This window comes from Magnolia sinica, chromosome 13 (genome assembly GCF_029962835.1).
Source record: "Magnolia sinica isolate HGM2019 chromosome 13, MsV1, whole genome shotgun sequence".
Classification (NCBI taxonomy): domain Eukaryota; kingdom Viridiplantae; phylum Streptophyta; class Magnoliopsida; order Magnoliales; family Magnoliaceae; genus Magnolia; species Magnolia sinica.
Genome location: NC_080585.1, coordinates 75,920,501 through 75,943,233, shown reverse-complemented (window position 1 = coordinate 75,943,233; position 22,733 = coordinate 75,920,501). Strand labels below are relative to the sequence as shown.

Below are 22,733 nucleotides of genomic sequence, written 5' to 3'. Positions count from 1 at the left end.
TCCACCAAGATCCTTCTTGTACCCCATACTTCCTCCCCACCACTTCTCTCCATAAACTACCCTTCCATACCAAACCTCCAAACCCACTTACCCAAAAATGCTAAATTCATCTCTCCTTAACACCTTAGACCAGCTCCCCCTTGATCCCATGGCTTACATACTTTCTCCCACTTCATAAGATGAAACTTATGTTATTCTTCTACCCCTTTCCACAAAAAAGTCTTGGCTAATTTTTTTCCAACTTGTCCAACACTGCTTTCGGGCACTTGAAATGGACATGAAATAAACTAGTGTGTTAGACATAGCTGCCTTGATTAATGTTAACCTTCCTCCCAAAGAAAAGCATCTTCTCTTCCAACTTGATGGCTTCCTTTCAAACCTCTCGATTACTGTCCTATAAATGCTTAGCCAGCTTCCTCTTACATAGTGGTAACCCAAAGTATGTAAACGGAAAAGAGCCCTCCCTACATCCAAAGATCCTAAGCAAAGATGCCTATCTCTTCTCTTGATAAACCCACCCCCAATAGTTCACTTTTATTAATATTTACCTTTAACCCTGACGCTACCTCAAAACACACTATAATCATTTGAAGACCATTCACCTTTTCTTCATCGGCCTTGCAAAAGAGCAATTTGTCATCCACATACCGTAAATGAGATATTTGAAGCTATGAATTATCAACCCTGAAGCCTCTCACTAATCTAGACGCTACTCCTCTACCAATCATCCTACTTAGGGCCTCTACTATCACCACAAACAAACATGGTGAAAGTGGATCCCCCCATTGTTACCCTTTAGACACTTGACTATAGTCATTCGAGGAACCGTTTATAGAACAGAAAATTTTGCCGATTTGACACAAACACAACTCCAAGACCACCATTTCTCCTCACAATTCGACTGGCCCAACATATAATCAAGTTAGTCCCAATTCACATGATCATATACTTTTTCAATATACAGTTTGCAAATAACCCCCTTTATGCCTCTTCTATTAAAAGAGTCAATACATTCATGAGCTATCAATGCATTGTCCGTTGTCTATCTCCTAGCTACAAAGGCTCCTTGTTAGTTGGAAATCACTTCCACTAGCTCTACCTCGATCACGGATGGTTCCACTTCATGTCCTTCTCACCTTTGAGAATCTGACTCTAGCAAATTTGAGCTATTAGGTATCATCAATGCTCTATCCACCTTATCCATTAACGAAGGCTAGGCATAACCCTTGTGGTACTCTACAGTGTCAATTTGGCTCTTGGGGACTTCCGAAATGGAGACACACTCGATCGCCCTTGTCCCCTAGGCCCTACCCCCTCTCCTATTGAAGAAAAGTTGAGAAAGAAAGAAGGATAGAGACGGGCTACAATATCATTATATAAAAAACCCAGACACATGCCATCACTTATAATTTCACCTACCTATGTAAACCATACCACACGTGCCTCCCACCTGTGTGAACAACACCACACAAGAATCATCTTCCACATGAGTCGAGAAAGTCGGTTTAAAAGTGCCTCCCACCTATGTGAACAACACCACATAAGAATCATCTTCCACATGCGTTCAGAATGTCGGTTTAAAAATCCCTTTCAAACCTTCATATATCAGTGAAGGCCTCTCTTGTATGATGTCATCCTCACATGTGACACCCTCTCCTTCATCTTCATTAATTCGATCACAAAGTCCAACACGGTCCGATGTGTCTATCAAGCTCCTATATGCAACCTACGTGCATCTTCCCAGTGTAGGGTCTTCAAAGATGCATGAACATGCATATGGGGTCTTCAACATATCTAGGAATGTGAATTGGGCCAAGTGGGCCCCATGTAATGGTCGTCTAACCATAAGGAGACTGGCTAAGCCGTCCTCCTCTAGTATGGTGCTTGGATGTCCTCATCAATTCCCTTCGGCTGAGGAGATTTCGCTTATGGCAAAATAAAGCTGCAGTGATGCTCGAGGAGATTCGGGTCTCGTCATTGAAGCTTTGCCTCTGTGATCCATGTACTGTCTGACTTTGGTCTGCCCTTCCACTTGACAAGGTACTCTTGGTAACCTCCATGTCATGTGGAAACTGCTTCTTCATATAAGATATCCTCTATACCCTTTCTTCTTGTAGGTATGGATGGTACGAATGGTAAAGATTGAGAAGAGGGGTCAGGAAATGGCCATGGGTTATGGGACAGGTCAGGAGCATCATCATCAAAGTTCATGTGAGGGTTAGGGGAATGTACATGAAATGGTACAAGATCTTCCATATTAAATGTGGAACTGATACAAATGTTAGATGGAAGATCTATCAAGTAAGCATTCGAACCCAGTCTTTTCAAGATTTTATATGGTCCAGTGTTACAGGCCTGTAATTTTTTTATGGTTCTCTGTGGAGACATTTTTCGACGTATTTTAATCATGATCTCATCACCCATAACAAACTCTTTCTTTAAACCTATGGTGTGAGTAAGCAATCATTTTGTTTGTTTCATTACTTATATTGATTCTTTTTCTAATCTCCACATGCAAGTCATGCATATGTTGTGTAGATGCATGTGCAAACTCTAAAGGCCTATGGAACATAGACATCGGTATGCAATCTATAGGGGTCCTAGGCTCATCTACTTATCTTTCCAAATTCACTTCCTCCCCATGACTCATTTGATCGTGATGAAGGTTTAGTAGAGTCAATGCGTGAATGTCCCGCACGGGTGTAAGCTCATCTGGCATGTCCACTGAAATAACAACACTGGACTCCTCCAATACCGGACTCACCTCATATGGTAACTCTACATTGCCATCGAGTGTACCTCAGGTGGCATCTCCATAATAACCTCACTTGCCACGTGGGCATACAACATCAAATCAGTTTTAGTCTCTCTTTCAGACTCTTTGGCATTAACTATAGGAAGAGACTCAAGCTGGAGTTTCGTCACACCTTTGGGACCACGTTTCTTATTGTCCTCCTTTTCCGAGGTGCTTTTGGGCAAGAGAGGCTTCAAGACCATCCATTTGCCTCTATATAGAAATGATGGGGACATCATGCGCACACCCCCCACCCTACGCACATATTCAAGGAGGAGGCAGGCCCCACTTTCAATCGGGATCGATAACAACATCTTTGGAGGGCCTCACAATTAGGGGCTACGCTATAGGGCTTTGGAGTGGACCCGATCATCACATAGATTCTACCATCGGATCTCATGATCGTGGCCCACTAATTTAGATGATCTAGGATTTTGAGTTTTGATTACTTTTGTTATTAGAAACTTCATGAACGGTTTTGATTGCTTAGTATTTATTTGCTTTAAGTTTTGGTATTAGTGCGTGCACATGGCGCAAGGGTAAAATATCTTTTGGGGTTTAGGGTTTTCTTATAAATAAAGCAACCCCATGTAGGTATTGGTATGAAGTTTATGAATAAAATTCCTGCGTTTTCTTCCTCTCTATCTCTTTGGGTTGAAGAATCAAATTGGGTGCGAAACTCTCCCTTCCTCGAAGGGCTAACTACCGTGGTGTGAAGCCACACCCGTTCCAAATCACCTCCACCTCTTTACACCCCACATCCATCATCTTTTACATCCCTTCCATCTTCAGATTCACCCTCTCTCATACCCAAGTTCTCTTCTACAACAGTGCACAACAAATTTCCAGATTCTGGTCCATCTGGGGGGTTGAAACTTCAACGGAGTACCACGCACTCGCCTGGCTACGGATCGATGCGAAATTTGGCATGGAGGCAGCCCTACCCTGGTCGATCCTAGCCTAGAAGTCAGTTCCTAACTTTGTGGGCCCCACACACATGCGAACGGTTGGGCACCCACGTACGCCCAGGGCCATCTGCTGTCCAACGCATGTGGCTCATCTCAGGTTCTGTTTTCCTCTATTTTCCTTCTCTTTAGACTTAAATCAAACCCCTTAATCTAGATCTTTAACCCTAAGAGTCCCAAATCCTAATTATTCCCAATTTTCGAACCCTAGATTTTCTCCCAAATTGAAACATGGTGAATCTCTTGAATTTGGGAACAATCCTTTGCAAGAATGGATGACTCTTACAATCCTTTGGGCTTGTTTGGTTTATAATTTTAATTTGATCCAACCCTAAAATTGTGTAGGCTTGGACCCCCATAGATTCCCCTTTTTGAATATTTGATCGTGTGTAGGATACGGAATTTTGTGATTGTTTAAAATTGGTATAATCCAAAGTTTGAGATCTTGCATGTCATATTTAATTTCATGTCCTGCATCAAGAAACGAATACGTATTAGAGCGACCGAGCAGTGTTGCATCCCTGTTTGCCCAAAATGATGTGGCCTCTATCCATAGGCAAAACATCACACCACAATGTGTCCATATAGGAACCAAATTGGATGGGAATGGGACAACGCTGAGAAATCGGAATTGAAGATGCATCAACCCATAAGACTCAATAGGGCTGAGGGTGAGGAAAGACTAGCATGCCTAAGCGGTCCACGGTGCGAGCAGATACAACATTGATGCAATTGCCACTATTAATGATCACCTTACAATTTTTGCTACCACACTTGGCATAAGTGTGGAAAATTGAATTCCTGCGCCAATCAACACTTTCTACAATTTGGCTTAAGGCACGGCTAGTAATTACAAGTGGCAGTCTCAACTCCTTCAATTTGATCCCCGGCTTGTGATTGGACATCTTCCCCAATGTCGGGCTTCACCTGAAGGGGGGCTTCAAGCTGATTGACATGCGCATTAGTCACAATCAATTGAGTTGCGGTGGTCTTATTGTGCACTTCAATAGCCTTCAGATGATTATTGATATCGTTAAGGGCCTCGGCAATCTGTTCTAGATTCATAGTGGGACGTAGGCCAAAACCACGTCCTGAACGACTGAGCATACACAAGGACACTCTGAAAGGAAAACCTACATCTTAGGATAATGTGATAACAATGATAGTACTAACCTAGAGATCACGCTAGACACACTAACCAGAAAATTCAGCAAGTCGCTATCCTCAAATCTTATGTTCAAAATTCAGCAAGATAGTAATCCGAGGGTGCTAAACTGAAAATTCCGCACGAGTGTAATCCAAAAATTACAAGCTGAAAATTCAGCAAAATGTGACAACCTAAAATTACTATGCTGAAATTTCAGCAATGATACGAGTGGGGCCACAAACTGAAAATTCAACAATAAGATACTCCAACAAAAATTCAGCAATATGATCCCATATGCAATCCATACTCTATTAACCCTAGATATGACTCTTAACCTAGATGCAACACAAATATCCTATGCTAAACCTATTCTCTGATACCAAATTTGTTGCAGGATAAATGATTTAATGCTAGCAAGCAACATGGAGATTATAAAAGACTCCATAAAGTAATTCAATTAACAAAAGAGGCTAATCAACCAAGTAATTAAGAGTAAACAATAGGCAATAAAATCTTATTTAACCAAAATCATATGCCCATATGCTAAGAAATCACATAAATCAATTAAAACTAGGCCCGATTGAAGGATAAACTTCCAATTTAACATAGGCACGTTCCACATTCAAGGGACAGATTTTTAGATTTTATGATTAGGGTTAGGAATGGGAAAATCTGAAATTTGGAAAATTAGGGTTTATGGGAATTGAGGATTTTGGAATTAGAGTTTTTAGAAATTGGGGAAAATAGGAAATTGGGGATCTAGGGTTTAGGGTAGGGTTATGGATGGGAAATCAAGAGATTTTTATGGGGAAGCAAGTGGATATCAAAGGAATGAGCGGTTGTCCATGCGGTTAGCCTAGGGGCTTATACGTGTGGGTCGTTGGCTAGGCTTTTTAGGTCCTCAATGGTTGATTTCGGTTGGGGTTGAAGTTGGATGATGAGAAGTTGAAGAAAAATATGATTTGGATGGTCTTGGATAGGAAGGGAAGAAAAGAGATGACGTTTTTGGAAAAATACCTCTTTTGGATAGAAAGGAATTGAGAAGGAAGATGATAGATGGAGACCTCGCACCTTCGTTGAATGGGGAATTGAATCACACCACACTCAAGCTCCAAATCACATGGAGTATTCTTCAAATCATATGAAGAAAAGAAAACACAAAGCTTCTTTTTTTTTCAAAATAATGGCATTAGGGTTTCACACACCCATCTTTCTCTTTTATAGTATCAGAAAAAACCTTTTACAAAAAGATGCTCTCAGATAAGATTCTCAACATAAAGACATTTAATAAATTAAAAGTTCTTATCTCCCTAATCTCAACACAAATAAAAGGTATATCAAAAATAATGAAGCATGTAAACAATCTAAACAACTAAACTATTTCGCGGCCCATGGGGGTCTACGATCAAGATGTCCGATGATGATGATCCAATGGTCCGATCATCGTGTCCACCCAATCCAATGGTCCGATCATTGTGTCCACCCAATCCAACGGTCCGATATGTCTATCAAGCTCTTATATGCAGCCCATGTGCATCTTCCCAATGTAAGGTCTTCAAAGATGCATGAACATGCACGTGGGGTCTTCAATGTAGCTAAGAATGTGAATTGGGCCAAGTGGGCCCCATGTAATAGCCGTCTAACCATAAGGAGACTAGCTCAACCCTCCTCTGGTATGGTGCTCGGATGTCCTCATCATTCGTTCTCCGATTCGGGGTCCCCCTCTTTCTCCCCATCTATTCTTTTGGATTTTTATTTTCCCAATTTTTCTTAGCCCCCTGCCCCCCAACAAGCTAATTCCTTGGTATTACTATTTCTCTTACTTTCCCGAATCTCCCAAATGCTTAGCGAAAATGGAGATCATTCCAATCTGCCAGAAAATTATCAACGAAGGCAGTCGGATGTACCTTTAACTGCCTTCCCCACCCCCACCCCCCCCCCCCCCAATTGTCAAACCCACCAGGAGGACAATAGAGCATTTCTCCATTTCTCTTGATATGGAATGTAGGACATCAGGTGCTTGCTCCAACCTCTTATCCTAGTGTTAATCAGTTTTCATCACTATCCGAGTCATCAAGGAGAGGCTTGCCTATTGAATGATGGACCGCACTCCCTCCATCAATGATACAAAGGAAATGAGTTCTTACATTTCACTTCCCCAAAAAGGAGGACATCAATGATTTTGGACTGATCACTCCCAACTCATATCAGTTTCATCCTATTGGATGACTTGTATTACACAGAAATAAGGCAAGCCATGCAAAATTGGTCCAACTAGGACATGTGGCTCCGAGTCGAATAGACAGACAGACAGACAGGTGATAGATAGTCTTTGTTCCCTAAAAAGACGTGATGATTGCATATATGAATTATGAAGAAGAGGAATTAGGCTCTTCTGAACATGTGCGATGTTTAAGAATCACCAAGAGAGCATTAACCATCTTTTCATTCATTGTGATTGCAGGAGACTTGTGGGATCATTTGCTTCAACATTTTTGGTCTTGCGTGGACCCTTTGTCACTCCCTCCTAGAGGTGATTTCTGGTTGAAATGCAGACCTTCAGGGTAGGAGAAGAATTGCATGGAAGATGATTCCATGTGGCATTTTTCTAGAGCTTGAGGATATTCAAAGAAAAATTCAACTCAATTGAGGTAGTTAAGAAGAGCAGGTCCAGTCAATGACATTCTTAGGTCATGCCCCTCCCACAATGAGGCCAATGATTTGAGCAGTTTGGATTTAGGTAAATGCATGACGAATGTATAGCGGGCAGGTAAATGAATATGGTTCATCATAAACTGCCAGAGTATAATATGGTTCCACAGTGTGTTATTTTCTCGACACCAGCATTTCACACTCCTGGTAGATTAAGAAGCCAAGTGATGACAGAAGCTGTCTTTTAGTGTGCAAACTACTGTAAAGGAAAATGAACCCATCAGTCTACTTAAATACAGCCATGATCTGGGCCACCCAAGCAAAATCAAAGTTTTGAATAGGCTGGACTGACAGGCCTAGCCTGACCAGTTTAAAATCTGGGTCCACACTATGCCAGGCTACCAGATCTTTTACAAGCCTATACTTGAGCAAACCTGTGCGAGTGTTATCCTGACCTGAACCATTCACATGTTAAAGTTTCCTCCAAAAGCAGCACATATGATTTTAATTTCCTAGATAAAAACTGGACAGTTTAGACCTCTTGCCAAGACTCAAAAGCCAGGAGTAAACCCTAATTTGCAACAGCAGCAACATTGAAATTTTCAGCAAGTAGTAGACAAGGGAAAAGGAAAAGCTAAAGATTCCAGAAATTACCTAGTTGGGTTATGCGATGGGGCCCAAAGGATACATATTACAACAAGTAACAAGTATGCAAGGATGTTCCAAAAAGCTGGGATGATCCAAGCTCTTTCCCACAGCTCGCTCAAGGGATCTGATGCATTGAAGTACAGCTGCATTTTCACAAGTACACAAAGCTAGGATCATTAGCACTCATGAATATTAAAAATAATAACAAAACAGAATCTAATATTCCTTTTTATTAACTTGACCACTGAATTTAAATTTAGTAATACCAAAAGAGGCAGGAAGAAAGATCAAAAGGAGCAAGTACAAAACAAGCTACTGTATAACCAAAACAGTGAAGGAACCGTGAGTAAATGTAAGGGGGAAATCCACCATAACTAGAAGATTCCTAAAAGCAATCAACAAAGAGAGAAAATGATTTGCACAACCAATGTTCAAAAACTCATTACTCAAATGAGAATTTTCCTTAATTGACTTGATTAGCTGTGCTCTTAAGCCACAAGAGTCCTAATTGCAACTCCAAACTTGAATTTCACAAGAAATCAGTCATGTCAACTATCAAATAGGCCGGGTTTCTCAAAAGTCAGTAATTCATTGACTTGGCCAGTTGACTGAGTCACATTGGAAATGGAAAAGCTTCCATGTTTAACGTTATTGAACATCTCAAGGAAACAGCAAGAACCAAGAAATGGGATTCATGACACATGAGACAAGCTTTTGCATGTTGGTGTGCTTAGAGACCTTTCATAGTGCCTACTAGCTTGGCCAATAGGGTTGCAGATACTTTTAAAGAAAGTGCTTTGTGATTTTCTAGTAACAAAGGGAATATTCGTATTAGAAGCATATGACATCATGGATTCATGGTAACTTAATAGGTGCAATCTTCTTGAAAAGAAAAAGTAAAAAGTCACGTGACATGAGCAAGGATAAAACACAACCTCATAGCCAATCCAAGCAATAGAAAGCAGCACACATACTGCAAGGGAATTGGTGAATTTACGGTACAACTCTAGTTTGGCTGCACTTCTCCGCATCTGAAACCAAAATAGAGGGAGAATGCATATTAGATGACAAATGAGCCGCATTGAAAGATTAATCTACAGCTACTGAAAGAACACCAGGTTCAAAATTCAGCCAGGCATACATGATATTATTCAATGAATAGGAAATCTAGATTTTTAAGACTCATCCAATATGTATCCCTCCTTCCCTCCCTCCCTCGATGGATAGGAGTCTCCTTCCCTCCCTCTCAGTGCATATGAAAAAAGCAGTTGTTTGATACTGATATGTGAGCACTCATAAACTGTACACTGACATACATTAACTTGAATTACACAGCTTGAATTACAGGGCCAATGGTAGATAGGTAATCATTCAAAAGTCAGATTCATCGAAGCATACTGGCCTTTGTTTGATGGGCGCTTCTTTTAAAGTTCAAACCATTGGATACTTTTCACCTTACAATCTATTATACATTCACCAATCAGCCATTTAGGATATTAAATAGTTCTATTTTTTAAATCCTTCTAAGTTGAGACCCACAACTTGGATGGTTTATTTAAACTACATTGTGCCATGCGTACGAGTTCTTACTGCTTGTGTATTAACCATCGTACTTGGTCATATTATCAAAGCATTTCTCATACCAATGAGGGGTCACTGTCTTGCTGCATGGGGAAAGATGGCTGTCTTGCTGCATGGGGAAAGACGGATGTCTTGCTGTATGAGCAAGGGTGGTGAGTCTCCCACGACACTTCACCACCAATTTGAAATTGGTAGCACCAGTGTACAGCTAGACCATCAAAACTGTGTATGGAGAATACTTCCAAAACCATATTGATCAAGCAATCCTAAGCTGATGGCTATCAAATGGATGACTAAAAGAAAAATAACGAGTGGTCCAAATTTTAAGTGCAAAATCAGAAAGTTACTATCATCTTCTTAGTATAACTTTTGGTTTTGCCTCCATCCAATAATGATTTGCTCAATTTTAAATGCTTGCTACATTCCCACCAACAGTCTTTCAATGAGAGGAGATAATACATGCACTGACTCTCACCACGCGCATTGAGGCTGGGTTCAATAACAGCTCATAAAAAGGCATAAAATAGAACTACACATCAAGATGGATTGCAATGCACTAAAACTGTAAAAGTGGTATATAAATAATTCAGAAACCACGAAAAAGAAGAAATAAACGTTTGCCATAATAGCTGCATAACATGTCTCTGACGCATTGCATCTGAAAATGAAATCTTCTAAAGACCAGGTCCTAGTTCAAACATCCAAACTGGTTCTATAGTGTGAAGTCTCAATACAAATAATTTAGTAAACACGGTAAATTCAAGAGAGTGTATGAACATTGTACTAGAATATACATACATACATACTGTGTATTGGCGTTGCTAATGTCCCCCCATTTACGGGGATGTTAGCAACATCCCCAAAGCTGCCACATGGAATGCCCAATCATCAATCAGGACAGTTCATTCAATAGTACAACTAGGAGCAATCCATGGTGCAAGAATCATGCAATCAGATGATCGTAACCCCTCAAATGGGGCCAATTTTTACAACCATTGGCTGTTTACAGGCCATAGATTACATGGTTAGGATCATCACACCAATGTGCTACTTTGGAATCATAAACAATACAAAGTGAGATCTACTGAGCAGATGTTTCAAGACTATGACTGGACCTATTTTGTTTCTCTGTTCAATCTTGACTGTCCATTTTTCATGCTATTGATCAGATGTTTATAATTATGATCATCCTATTGGTGTGAATTATGCACCAAGGCTTGCTCCTTTTCTTGGTGGTGTAGCAATGCAACATCTCTGCACCATTTTTCAATAAAACTACCATTATGTTTCAACAAAAAGGAATGTTTCAAATCAACAATAGGTCATCCCCATATGTCATTTAAAAGCTTTGGGGACATTGTTAGTGTCCATGTATGAACATACATGTGGGCATGCAGTATAGAAGGATTCAAACCCCAGTAATGGAGGATGAACAGTATGATCCAAAGACCAAAGTTGAAGCTTATGAGTACATCAGTGACAAGTGTTGCTGACACCATACAGATCCCCAGATTTTGCTACAAAGTTCAAACAAAAGCAAGACCTTTACTAAGTGCAAACACGTGTGCAATAAAGCTCATGTACATGTTGAATATGTGACAGCATAGCACATACACGCGAGATCCAATCCATCCATCAGGTTGGTCTGACCTTGTACATGTTTCCGAAAAATAAATCTGGTCCACTTGGTGAGTGAGCCCTTATATTGGAACAGGTGGATGGGTTAGAAAACATCAGCCAACTTTTCAGGCTGTACATATTTTTTGCAAACTGTAGCCCACCTTACCAGTGGATCAACCTTTTTTTTTTTTTGTTGTTAGCTTGTTAGTACACCCCACTGTCAGTTCACAGTTAGCCACCCCCACTAGGGAATCAATACCAAGACCTCAGTGTTGAAACGAGGTATCATTCACCAAGTCTACCACTTGAGCCATGGATCAGGATGTACCAGTGGATCAACCTGATTCTTGGGCTAGGGCATCAATATAGTGGTGCCATTTGATAGATAGATTGGGTCTCAGATCTATCATGCCCGGTTGCCATACGCATGGTGTGTACATGAGCTTCATTGCACATGCATGTGGGCTTAGCAAAGCTCCAAAAGTAAAGGGGAAAAAATAGGGAAGCTACATAAAAAAGGGACAAAACCATATCTAATATTTTGTATGTGTATTTTTACTTACCGCATTGATGTCTTGTGACTCCTATGGTTTGAGATTTTTTTACTCTACCATATCAATAATTATATTTTTCAGTCATGTTCTACTAAAAGCGACACGATTCAAGACCCTAAAGCACTTCTCCAAACTCAAAAACAGTGAACTAAAAGAGAGAGAGCGAGCGAGCGAGAGAGAGAGAGAGAGAGAGAGAGAGAGAGAGAGAGAGAGAGAGAGAGAGAGAGAGAGTTATGTTCTACTAAAAGCGACACGATTCAAGACCCTAAAGCACTTCTCCAAACTCAAAAACAGTGAACTAAGAGAGAGAGAGAGAGAGAGAGAGAGAGAGAGAGAGAGAGAGAGAGAGAGAGAGGAGGAGGAGGAGGAGGAGGAGAAGAAGGGGGACTCTCGGCAAGGTATATCGATTTGTAGCAAGCAAAACGCGGAGAGGGACAACATGGATGCATGCATGCATCTAAGAATTGAAAGAAATGAATGGTTAATTCTCTGTAATTGCTCACACCGCTTGGTCTAGGGAGAGGCTTCAAGAAAGGGAAGCACTTCATTTCACTTACTTGAACTGGCTTAAGAGCTGAAATTTACAGGCTACTACCAAGCTACCCTTGATTGGTGGTTCGTTAGTTGTCTTTTCAAAAAAGGTACAGGAATCATCAATAAATGAGAGTTAATTAGAGGTGTTTCCTTTAGTCAATCTATCAAGTCAAGTATTCTTTTAGCATTGTTAGTGTTAGAGAAAATTTTCTTTTTTAGGTTTGATTATGTTAGCCCTTGTTCCAAGCTAGGCTACATTAGGATGCTCCAGCTTGAGAGCAAGTGTTGAAAGGTTGATAGTTGAACAAGGTCCATTGGGCCCAAGTCCATGTAATAAGGCCCAAACGGCGTTAACGTTATTACTATTATAAATAATAGTAGAGGCTTAGGGTTTCCATACTCTGGCCCAAACGGCGTTAACGTTATTACTATTATAAATAAGAGTAGAGGCTTAGGGTTTCCATTCTCTCTCTCTCTCTCTCTCTCTCTCTCTCTCTCTCTCTCTCTCTCTCTCTCTCATCATTCTTCTCCTTCTCATTGTAGCTTCTCGTAGGCCCTCAAGATCAGCACCATGTAATTGTTTAACATAGTATCCGAGCCTAAGTGCACTCAGGGTTTCTTATTCTTTTCGCTTTTCTTCTATTCTCTTCACCTTTTTTTCCTTATTCGTCTTCGATTCTTTTTTTGAAGATTCTTTTCTAAAGGTTTTACTAATTTTTGTGTTGCCTTGGCCAAGATTTACTAAATTTTTCCCGTTGAAGCAGATTTTTGCATTGCCTTGGCTAGGGTCTACTGGATTTTTTCTGTTGAAGCTGATTTTTGCATTACTTTGGATAGAGTTTGCTGATTTTTTCTATTCATGCAGATTTTTTGTGTTTCCCTTCCTAATCCTCGGTGGTTCCCTTCTTGTCCTTTCTTTTTCTTTTTCTTCTTCTTTCTTTCCTTCTTCTTCCTCTTAATTCTAAAAAAAAAAATTCTTCTAATCTTTCTTAACAAGTGGTGTTTCCCTTCCTCCCTTCTTAAACTTCGGTGGTTCCTTCTTTCTCTTCCCAATCTTCTTTTTTTCCTTTCCTCGTTCCCTCTTTCCTTCCCTGCACAACAATAGCTTATTATTAACTTTCCCTTTCACCCTTTATTCTTCAACAGGTGGCGGTTCCCTTCCTTCCCTATACAATAATATCTTCTTATTAAACTTTTCCCTTTGACCCTTCATTATTTTTATCATTCTTTTTCTGTTTTGAGACTCATAAAGCTTTTTCCTCACTAACTCGTGATTTGTAAAAAGGGGGTGCTTGCGATTGGAATTTTTTTTCGAGGTTTTGCATCATGTGTTGCCAGATTTAAAGCCTCTTTAATATGCAGTTGAAGCCCTTGTTGATTTTTTCGTTGTCCAATTGATGATGTTGCTGAAAATTCTTATTCTATTTCTTTTTTTATGAATTTTTCCAAGAATGTGTTATTTTTTGCTAAATGGTTGGAGGAATTGTTGGACGTCCAGGTTGGAAGTATTTGACCGGATTGTCTCTTGCTTTGTGTGTGTGCGCGCACGCTTGCCTCTTCACCACAACCTCCTTCGTCTACTTGGCAGCTTCTTAGTTTCAGGCTCTCCTTGTCAAGATATGTGATGTGACTAATATTTATATCAAATAGTTGGCCCAGACCCATTTATGTACCGAATAGCTGGTACAAGCTTGTTTGGATTGAGTGGTTGTTCCAGCCTCGACTTAGACTTATGATTGTACTGGGCTTGTTCACTCTTAGCAATTGGCTCATACTCGTCATTTATATTGGACAGTTGGTCCATTCTTATTTGTTTCGGATCATTGTCCAAACTTACGATTGTGTTGCACAGTTGGATCTAGACTCGTTTGTTAATATTGGACAGTTGGTCTATTCTTATTTGTTTCAGATAGTTGTACTTAGAAATGTGTTAGGTAGTTGGCCCATCCATTGTTGAGCTGAATAGTTTATCCAAACTCATATATGGCGAAGGTTATTCTAGTGGCTCACATCACTGAAGTTGCAGAAGTGCCTGTTCACATGAAGTTATTCGTCGTCTCATCGCCTCCACTTCTCATCCCCTCACTCACCTCTCATCATAGCCAATGCTACTCATCTCCACAACCACATTACTTTTTAAAGTTATTTTATTTTATTTTATCTCTATATTTAAGAAATCTTTTATTTGCCACTCCAAACTCAAGTTCATCTTTTCAGATTACCTTAAATTTTAGGAGTGATGCTAGAGAAGAATTGCTTTCCATTTTAGGTTTGATTATGTTCGCCCTTGTTCCAAGCTAGGCTTCACTAGGATGCTCCAGCTTGAGGGGAAATGCTGAAAGGTTGATAGTTGAATAAGGCCTGTTATGGGGAAAAATGGACCGACCTATAATGAAAGGTTAGGTCGGAACCTTGTGCGCTCGACCTCGCGAAAGACCAACATGAAGCTTGGATCCTACGAGAGGCTGCTTCCTACTCCCAAACCGTGACAAAGAAACATGCCCGCAAGAGCACCACCTCCGTCGACTCCAAGATCTCTAGAGTTCGTCAGGACCCTGTCTTCCTACTTGACCAAGAAGGCAGGTCGGCGTTATCCAGGTCGGTATGCCCGGGTCGGCCAAGGATACTTTAACCTCCTACTGCATGTCTCCGATGGTTCCAGGGAGTCAAGCATCATCCAAGAGAGATCCGCCCGAGGTCTTCTCCAAAAATCTCGGGGGATATTTGCGACACGCTCGGAACTCGAGATCCTCGCCCGGGATCTCGGAACGTCCTCCTATTAGTTCGGGATCTGAATCCCTCTGCAATACACACCTACTAAATAGGTAGATCTCCTCTACACCACCACCTCTCATATTCTATAAATAGAGAGGCCTCTAATGGTGAAAGGTACACACAATCTCTACCCTCAAACCCTTCACTCGACTAGACTCGAATTCCCTACTTGACTTGGGCATCGAAGGGTCCCCTGCTCTAGTCAGGGTCTCCTTTGTCTTCTTCCTATGCAGGTACTCGAAGGTCTAAAAAGGGTAGACCAGATTTTTGCATCAACAGTTTGGCGCCGTCTGTGGGAACCGGCATTGAAAGCTGCTCTCATTTCACCATAAGTTCAACAATGGCAAAAGGGAAGAAGAAGGCACAGGCCTCCTCTGTTGCGCCTGACCTTGCACAGCCAGATCAGTCTGCCAGCCATCAGGACTCCACTTCCCAGATGCAAGCTGATTCTGTAACTGCAGGGCTGGTACAACAATCCCGTAATTGGGGAGGACGGCTGGTCTCCCTCGAACAACAAGTCGAGGCGTTGAATAATAACATGAATTCCATGAAGCAGTTCTTGGAACAACTACAGCCCCGACCTGCGCAAGGGGTCGAGCAAGCAGTGGGACCAACGGTCCAAGAGGCCCCCGAGCCTTTTGATGTGCTCGCTGCCTCCCGCAGAAGCCTGCAACTCATAACATCAAGGCTAGCACCTTCTCACATCTCTAGCACCACAACACTGGCTGCTTCCAACCTCCATCATGAGTTCGATAGGAAGAAGCACGACAAAGCTCCCGAGGTAGCTGTTGAGGCTATGGCCAAAAGTGGCGACCCCTGGGAAGCCAAGCTGAACGACCTGTGGGGCTAGATCGACGACAAACGGCAGGCCTACCATGCGAACGCTCCAACCTCAGTAGAGGCAATACTGGAAGAGATCAAGCATCCGTTCACCGCCGACATTATGCACGCGCAATTGCCACCAAGATTTCGTATGCCGCAAATAGCACAATATTCCGGAACCACCGACCCAGCCGAGCATTTGGAATCCTTCAGGGCTTCGATGGAATTACACGGTGCATCGACCGCGGTCATGTGCCGCGCGTTTTCACTAACCCTAACAGGAGCAGCTCAGAAGTGGTTCCGACAACTAAAGCCGCAATCGATTAGTTCTTTCACGTAGCTCATCAAAGCCTTCATCACCAACTTTATCAAGGGAAAGAAAGCCTCAAACAGGCTTTCCATCTCCTCCACATTATCCAGAAAGAAGGCGAGCTGCTCAAAGACTACATCAAGCAATTCAACCTAGAAACGATGCAAGTGCAAGCGCATTCGGAGGATATTGCCTTGACCGCCATGATAGGAGGACTGAGAGAAGGGAGATTTCTCTTTTCGCTCGACAAGAGCCCTCCCACGACGATGGCCAACCTCCTCAACAGAGCCCAAAAATACTCCAACGCGAAGGAAGTCGCTGGCCTGCGGAGAGAGGCTCGGCGCAAGGGGAGCTCGATCAAGGAAAAACGACCCAATGAGGAACCCAGTTTGGCCAACGAAAACAAGAGGAAAGATGACATGCCGCAAAGGAGTCAGCACTCGAGCAAGGGACCTGATAGCAGATTTAACTCATACGCTCCTCTCAACAGGATGCCCGAGCAAGTCCTCATGGAGGTTCGAGATAAACAGATCCTTAAGTGGCCAAGCAAGATGAAGTCCAACAATGACAGGCGAGACAAACGAAAATACTGTCATTTCCACCGAGACCACGGCCACTCGACCATCGACTGTTTCGACCTTAAGGAAGAAATCGAAGCACTTGTCCGCAAAGGGTAGTTCCGAGAATATGTCAATAGAAGAGAAGAACGAGCTGATTCAAAGAATGAGAAACCCATCAACAACGAGCCGATCGGAGAAATCCGCACCAACTTCGGCGGGCCCGCCGAAGGAAGGGACTCGAACCGAGCTCGGAGAGCCCACACCAGAAGTATCTGCCATTGCAGCTCAGAGCATCAGATCCTTGTCACCAGCAGACCCTTGAAAGAGTAGAAGGTAACATCTTGCGATCTAACCTTCACCGAAGAGAACGCCCGAGGAGTCCATCATCCCCACGACGATGCACTTGTGGTTACTATGACTATAGCTAACCGCAAAGTATTTCAGATCTTGGTGGACACCGGAAGCTCGGCCAATATCATCTTCTCGCCGAAGCATTCGACAACATGGGAATAGGACGACCTCGACTCCGAACCGTCAAAACTCCCCTGCTTGGGTTTGCAGGAGACAAGATCACTTCAAAGGGTTGATCCATCTCCCGGTCACAGTTGGGGATGGGCAGAACCAAATAACGACCATGATCGACTTCCTGGTGATAGACTGCCCGTCCATCTACAATGCCATTCTTGGACGACCTTCGCTCAACGCTCTGCAAGCCGTTGTGTCGATGTACCATCTTGTGATGAAGTTCCCCACCAAGCAGGGTACCAGACTAGTCAAGGGAGACCAATAAGAATCTCGGTAATGCTATACCATGGCATTACAGACCTAGCAACAAGCAATGACGATCACCTCCCTCGATCTCAGAGAAGACTCAACCGAAAGAGGATGTCCTATGGAGGATATTCCTCCCACTTGATGATTCAGATTCGACCCAAACAGTGCAGATCGGGTCATCCCTGACGCCACCGTTGCGAGACAAAATCATGAGCCTCCTCCGACGATACGCCGATGTATTTGCATAGTCTCATCACGATATGCCCGGCATCAATCCAAAAGTCATGGTCCACAGGTTGAATGTCGACCCCAACCATCGACCTATTCGACAGAAGCAAAGAGCGTTCGAACCCGAACGGTACGCCATAATCGGAGAAGATGTCGAAAAACTTCTCGAAGCCGACTTCATCGAAGAGATCTACTATCCGGACTGGATAGCCAAAGTAGTTTTGGTTAAAAAGTCCAATGGGAAGTGGCGGGTCTGTGTTGATTATACAGACCTGAACAAAGCCTGCCGCAAAGATAGCTTCCCTTTACCTAGGATTGATCGGCTTGTCGATAGCTTCATGGATGCCTATTCAGGCTACAACCAAATTGCAATGCACCCATATGACAAGCAGAAGACGACCTTTGTCACCGACAAGGGGCTCTATTGCTACAAGGTCATGCCTTTTGGATTGAAGAACGCCAGGGCTATATATCAAAGGCTTGTCAACAAAATGTTTGCCCGCCAGATTGGACGTTCCATGGAAGTTTACGTTGATGACATGCTCGTCAAGAGCATTAAAGCTACAGACCATCTCCTACCTCGAAGGGATGTTTAAGACCCTTCGGGAGTATAAGATGAAATTGAATCTGAGCAAGTGCACCTTCGGTGTCAGCTTTGGTAAGTTTCTCAGATTCTTGGTCAGCCAGAGAGGAATCGAAGCGAACCCCGATAAAATCCGAGCCCTACTCAACATGAGCTCGCCCAGGACAACGCAAGAAGTCCAATTCCTCATAGGAAAAGTAGTTGCACTGAACCGTTTCGTATCTCGAGCTACAGACAAATGCTTTCTCTTCTTCAAGCAATTGAAAGAGAAGCAAAAGACAGAATGGCCAAAGGAGTGCGAGCTCGCCTTTCAGCAACTCAAGCAATACCTAGGGTCACCGTCATTGCTCTCGAAGCCAGAACAAGGAGAACCAATGCTGTTATACCTAGCAGCCAGCTCGGCCCTGATCAGGGAACAAGAAGGGAAATAACTCCCAGTATACTACATCAACAAGGCCCTAGTCTCTGCCGAGACCAAGTACCTAACATAGAAAAGTTGGCGCTAGCCCTTGTCATTTCATCCTAGCGCTTACGGCCGTACTTCCAAGCCCATACCATCATCGTTCCAACCAATCAACCTCTCCCCCAAGTGCTACAGAAGCCTGAAGTGTTAGGGAGACTAACAAAATGGGCAATCGAGCTTAGCGAGTTCAACATTAAATATCAGCCCCGAACAGCAATCAAAGGCCAAGCAGTGGCTGATTTCATTGTTGAGTTGTCTCCTCTCGAGCTGGGTCATGCCGAGCTGGATGTCGGGTTTTTCCGAGCTGGAGTCCAATCCCGACAATCGGCCCACCCACGCCGAGCACCAGGCGACTGTCCCAAATCAACCGACGTGGACGCTTTACGTCGATGGTTCATCCAATTCTAAAAGCAGTGGGGCCAGAATAGTTCTGGAAGCCCCTAACCAGACATGTGTACAGTATGCCTTAAGATTTGGATTTCAAGCTTCAAACAATACAGCGGAGTACGAAGCACTACTGGCCAGGCTCAGGTTGGCAGCCACCATGGGAGTCCTATATTTGAAAGTTCACAGCGACTCACAGCTCGTCATCAACCAAATAGCAAACAAGTACCGGGCCAAAAAGAAACGAATGAAGGCCTACCTGCAAAAAGCTCGAGAGTTGATCGGCAAGTTCCTGATGTGAAGCATCAGCCTGATCCTCAGAGCAGAAAACTCTAAAGCAAACATGTTGGCAAAATTGGCTATTGCAGATGAGGACGATATCCCAAGATCTATCCCGATCGAGTTCCTTACTGAACTGAGCGTCAACGAGTCTGATCTGGCCACAGCTCTCCCGATAAACTCAGAGCTGACCTAGATGGATCCAATAACCGATTACCCCGAGGAGGGAAAATTGCCTAAGAACCGTCCAGAGGGACGCAGGCTCCTGGCCAAAGCCGCTCGTTACACCATGATCGAGGACATCTTATACAAAAAGGGATTCTTCCTCCCCCATCTCAAGTTTCTCTGACCCGAGGAAGCTGAGTACGTCCTGAAAGAGATCCAAGGCATTTGCGAAAATCACTCCGGCGGCTGAGCCCTCGCCCACAAGGTCATCCGACAAGGGTATTTCTGGCCGACCACTCAAGTGGACGCCTAACAGCATGTTCGGAAATGCAACAAATGCCAACGGTTTACGGCAATACCCCGACAGGCGCCTGAACACCTGACTCCTATGACCGGACCATGGCCATTCGCCTAATGGGGGATCGACATCATCGGCCCCCTACCAACCGGCAAAGGACAGACCAAGTTCGTGGTTGTCGCGGTTGACTATTTTACTAAATGGAACAAGGCTGAGCCCCTAGCCAAGATCACCGAGCAGAAGATTACGGACTTCATTTAGAAGAACATTATATGCAAGTACGGGATCCCCCGCACGATCATTTCAGACAAAGGGAAACAATTCAACAATAAGCAGTTTTGAAATATGTGCGAGAACCTCGGAATCCAAAACGTCTACGCGTCACCTCAGCACCCGCAGGCCAACGGACAAGTCGAAGCAGTCAACAAGATTATTAAAAATCACCTCCGAGCAAAGCTTGAAAAAGCCAAAGGGTCATGGGCAGAAGAGCTCCCTTAGATCCTCTAGGCGTACCGACTACCAGTGTTCGAATTATCTCCGATATTATCTTTATCTACAGCTCAACGATATAGATAACACTGGTAATATCAGAAATTCCAAGTATTAGCAATGTATCGCTAAGTATCACCAACGTATCAATATCGTTAATGTAATAGTCAATATTTTCAACTATGTAAATTCTAGGTATCGCTTGTATTGTCAATGCATCAATATCGCCCAATATTTTCGACTATGTAAAATCTAGGTAATGCCTGTATCATAAGTGTATCAACGATATTTCAATAATATTGCCAACGTACTAATATCATCATAATTTTGTTTATTAGAAAAAAATTTATTTCAATTTTATTTTTTATTTATCATGGGCACATGGTTGTCTATAGTGTTCAATTTGTCATTGATAATATTAATAGTATCTCGATATTATCGATATCGCAATATTGAGACAACAATCTTTCATTTTCTTTCCAATTGTTGATGATTTCTTGGTGAAATATCATGTGTTGTTAATATTTTGCAATATTGATAAATGTTTGGATGGAAGGTTGGATGGTTAAATAGGCTGGTTGAATTGATTTCTTACAACAACACATGCTTTTCAGGCCCCATTCAATGGAAACTTGTTATGTATGCATTCTTTTTGCAATTGTTTTATTTCTAAATATGCAAATATGTACATTTTAACATCTCCTAAAGTTTCACTAAAAATCCCACCATTTTTCCCATGTTTCCTAGCGTTTCCGGTTATCAACGATATTATCGACGATATCGATATTGTTTCTATATCCCTGGCCAGCGATACCGATACTTCGAACACCGCCAACTACTGCCTGGACGGCCACAGGAGAAACTCCTTTTTCCTTGGCCTTCGGCGCTAAGGCCGTTATCCCAGTTGAGATCGAACTCCCGACTGCTCGGACCCCTTCCTACGATGAAGAGCAAAACGCCGAACTGATGGGACTGGATCTCGACCACATCGAGGAAAGAAGGGAGCAAGCGCGGGTCAAGGTCACGATTCGACAACAGCGGATCGCACGTTTCTACAATTCCAGGGTTTTAAAAAATAAAAAAAAAAGAAAAAGGTTCCGAGCTGAGGACCTAGTCCTCCGAAGAACCTTCCAGAACACCAAGGAACCCGGCTCGGGAACCTTGGAACCGAACTGGGAAAGACCCTACGTGGTGATAAGCACAAGCTGATCAGGATCGTATCAACTTGAGGACCTAGAAGGTCGACCCCTGCTACATCCATAGAATGCTGAGCATCTCAAAATCTACTACGCATAGGGGTCGACTTGCCCCGAACGCGAGATCTACTTACCTACTATGTTTATTCCAGCATGGAAAGTTTTCTTTCTACTTCAATATCAATAAAATCCCCAAGCCGTGACAACTTTGCTTTCTACTTCGATATCTACAAATGGACCATCTACTAAAAGTCTGCTGAGGGGTTCCCATGATATACAGGAAGAATAGCCCTCATTGATGGACCGGAAGAGGTCGGACCATATACTATCGTCACTAATTAAGCTACGTAATTCGCATATCTGACCTTCCTACTTAGAAAATTCGCACAAACGAACAATATGGCAAAAATTTGTTGTATTAATAAAGCTCCAAGGAGCACATTACATAAAATAAAAAAATAATTAAAAAATAATTTAAAAAAAAAAAAACAGCGATAAGAGGGAAAGCAAAGCCATGAAGCTACTCGGAAGGCATGTACTCTAGGGGCACCTCAGAGTCGGAGTCGGCCTCCTCGAAGGACGAGAGGTCAAGCTCAAGATATGCTTCCTTCACATCATCGAGGCACCTCTCGTACCCGGCGCCATACAGAGCATCCCTGTCCTCCATATACTCTTTGGAAGACTTGAACTCCTCCACTGCCGCAACTCGAGCTGAAGCAACAACTGTCTGGGCTTCTTTTATCTTCATGTCAAAAGAACGTGTCATGGCAGCCAGGTCGGACTTCCACCGAGCCCCCCTCTCCAAGGCCTCGTTGAGCAACTTCTTAGAGGCCCCCAACTCGGCCGTCAAGCTCTCCAATTGAGCCTTCAGGGCGAACCGAAGCTGCTTGGCTTCGGTGCTGGACTGAGTGG

At 42.9% G+C, this 22,733-nt stretch overlaps 1 protein-coding gene across 2 annotated transcripts in view; it reads right to left on the bottom strand.

The window, feature by feature from the left end:
* The window catches only part of LOC131223867 (uncharacterized), a 50,433-nt gene that overhangs the window by 4,976 nt on the left and 22,724 nt on the right, over positions 1-22,733 (bottom strand). For both annotated transcript variants that reach the window (XM_058219395.1, XM_058219396.1), the window contains exons 3-4: positions 9,142-9,237; positions 8,213-8,349 (exon numbers count right to left, since the gene is read on the bottom strand). In XM_058219395.1, coding sequence (XP_058075378.1) covers positions 8,213-8,349; positions 9,142-9,237 — 233 coding nt within the window. The remainder of the gene's footprint in view (positions 1-8,212; positions 8,350-9,141; positions 9,238-22,733) is intronic.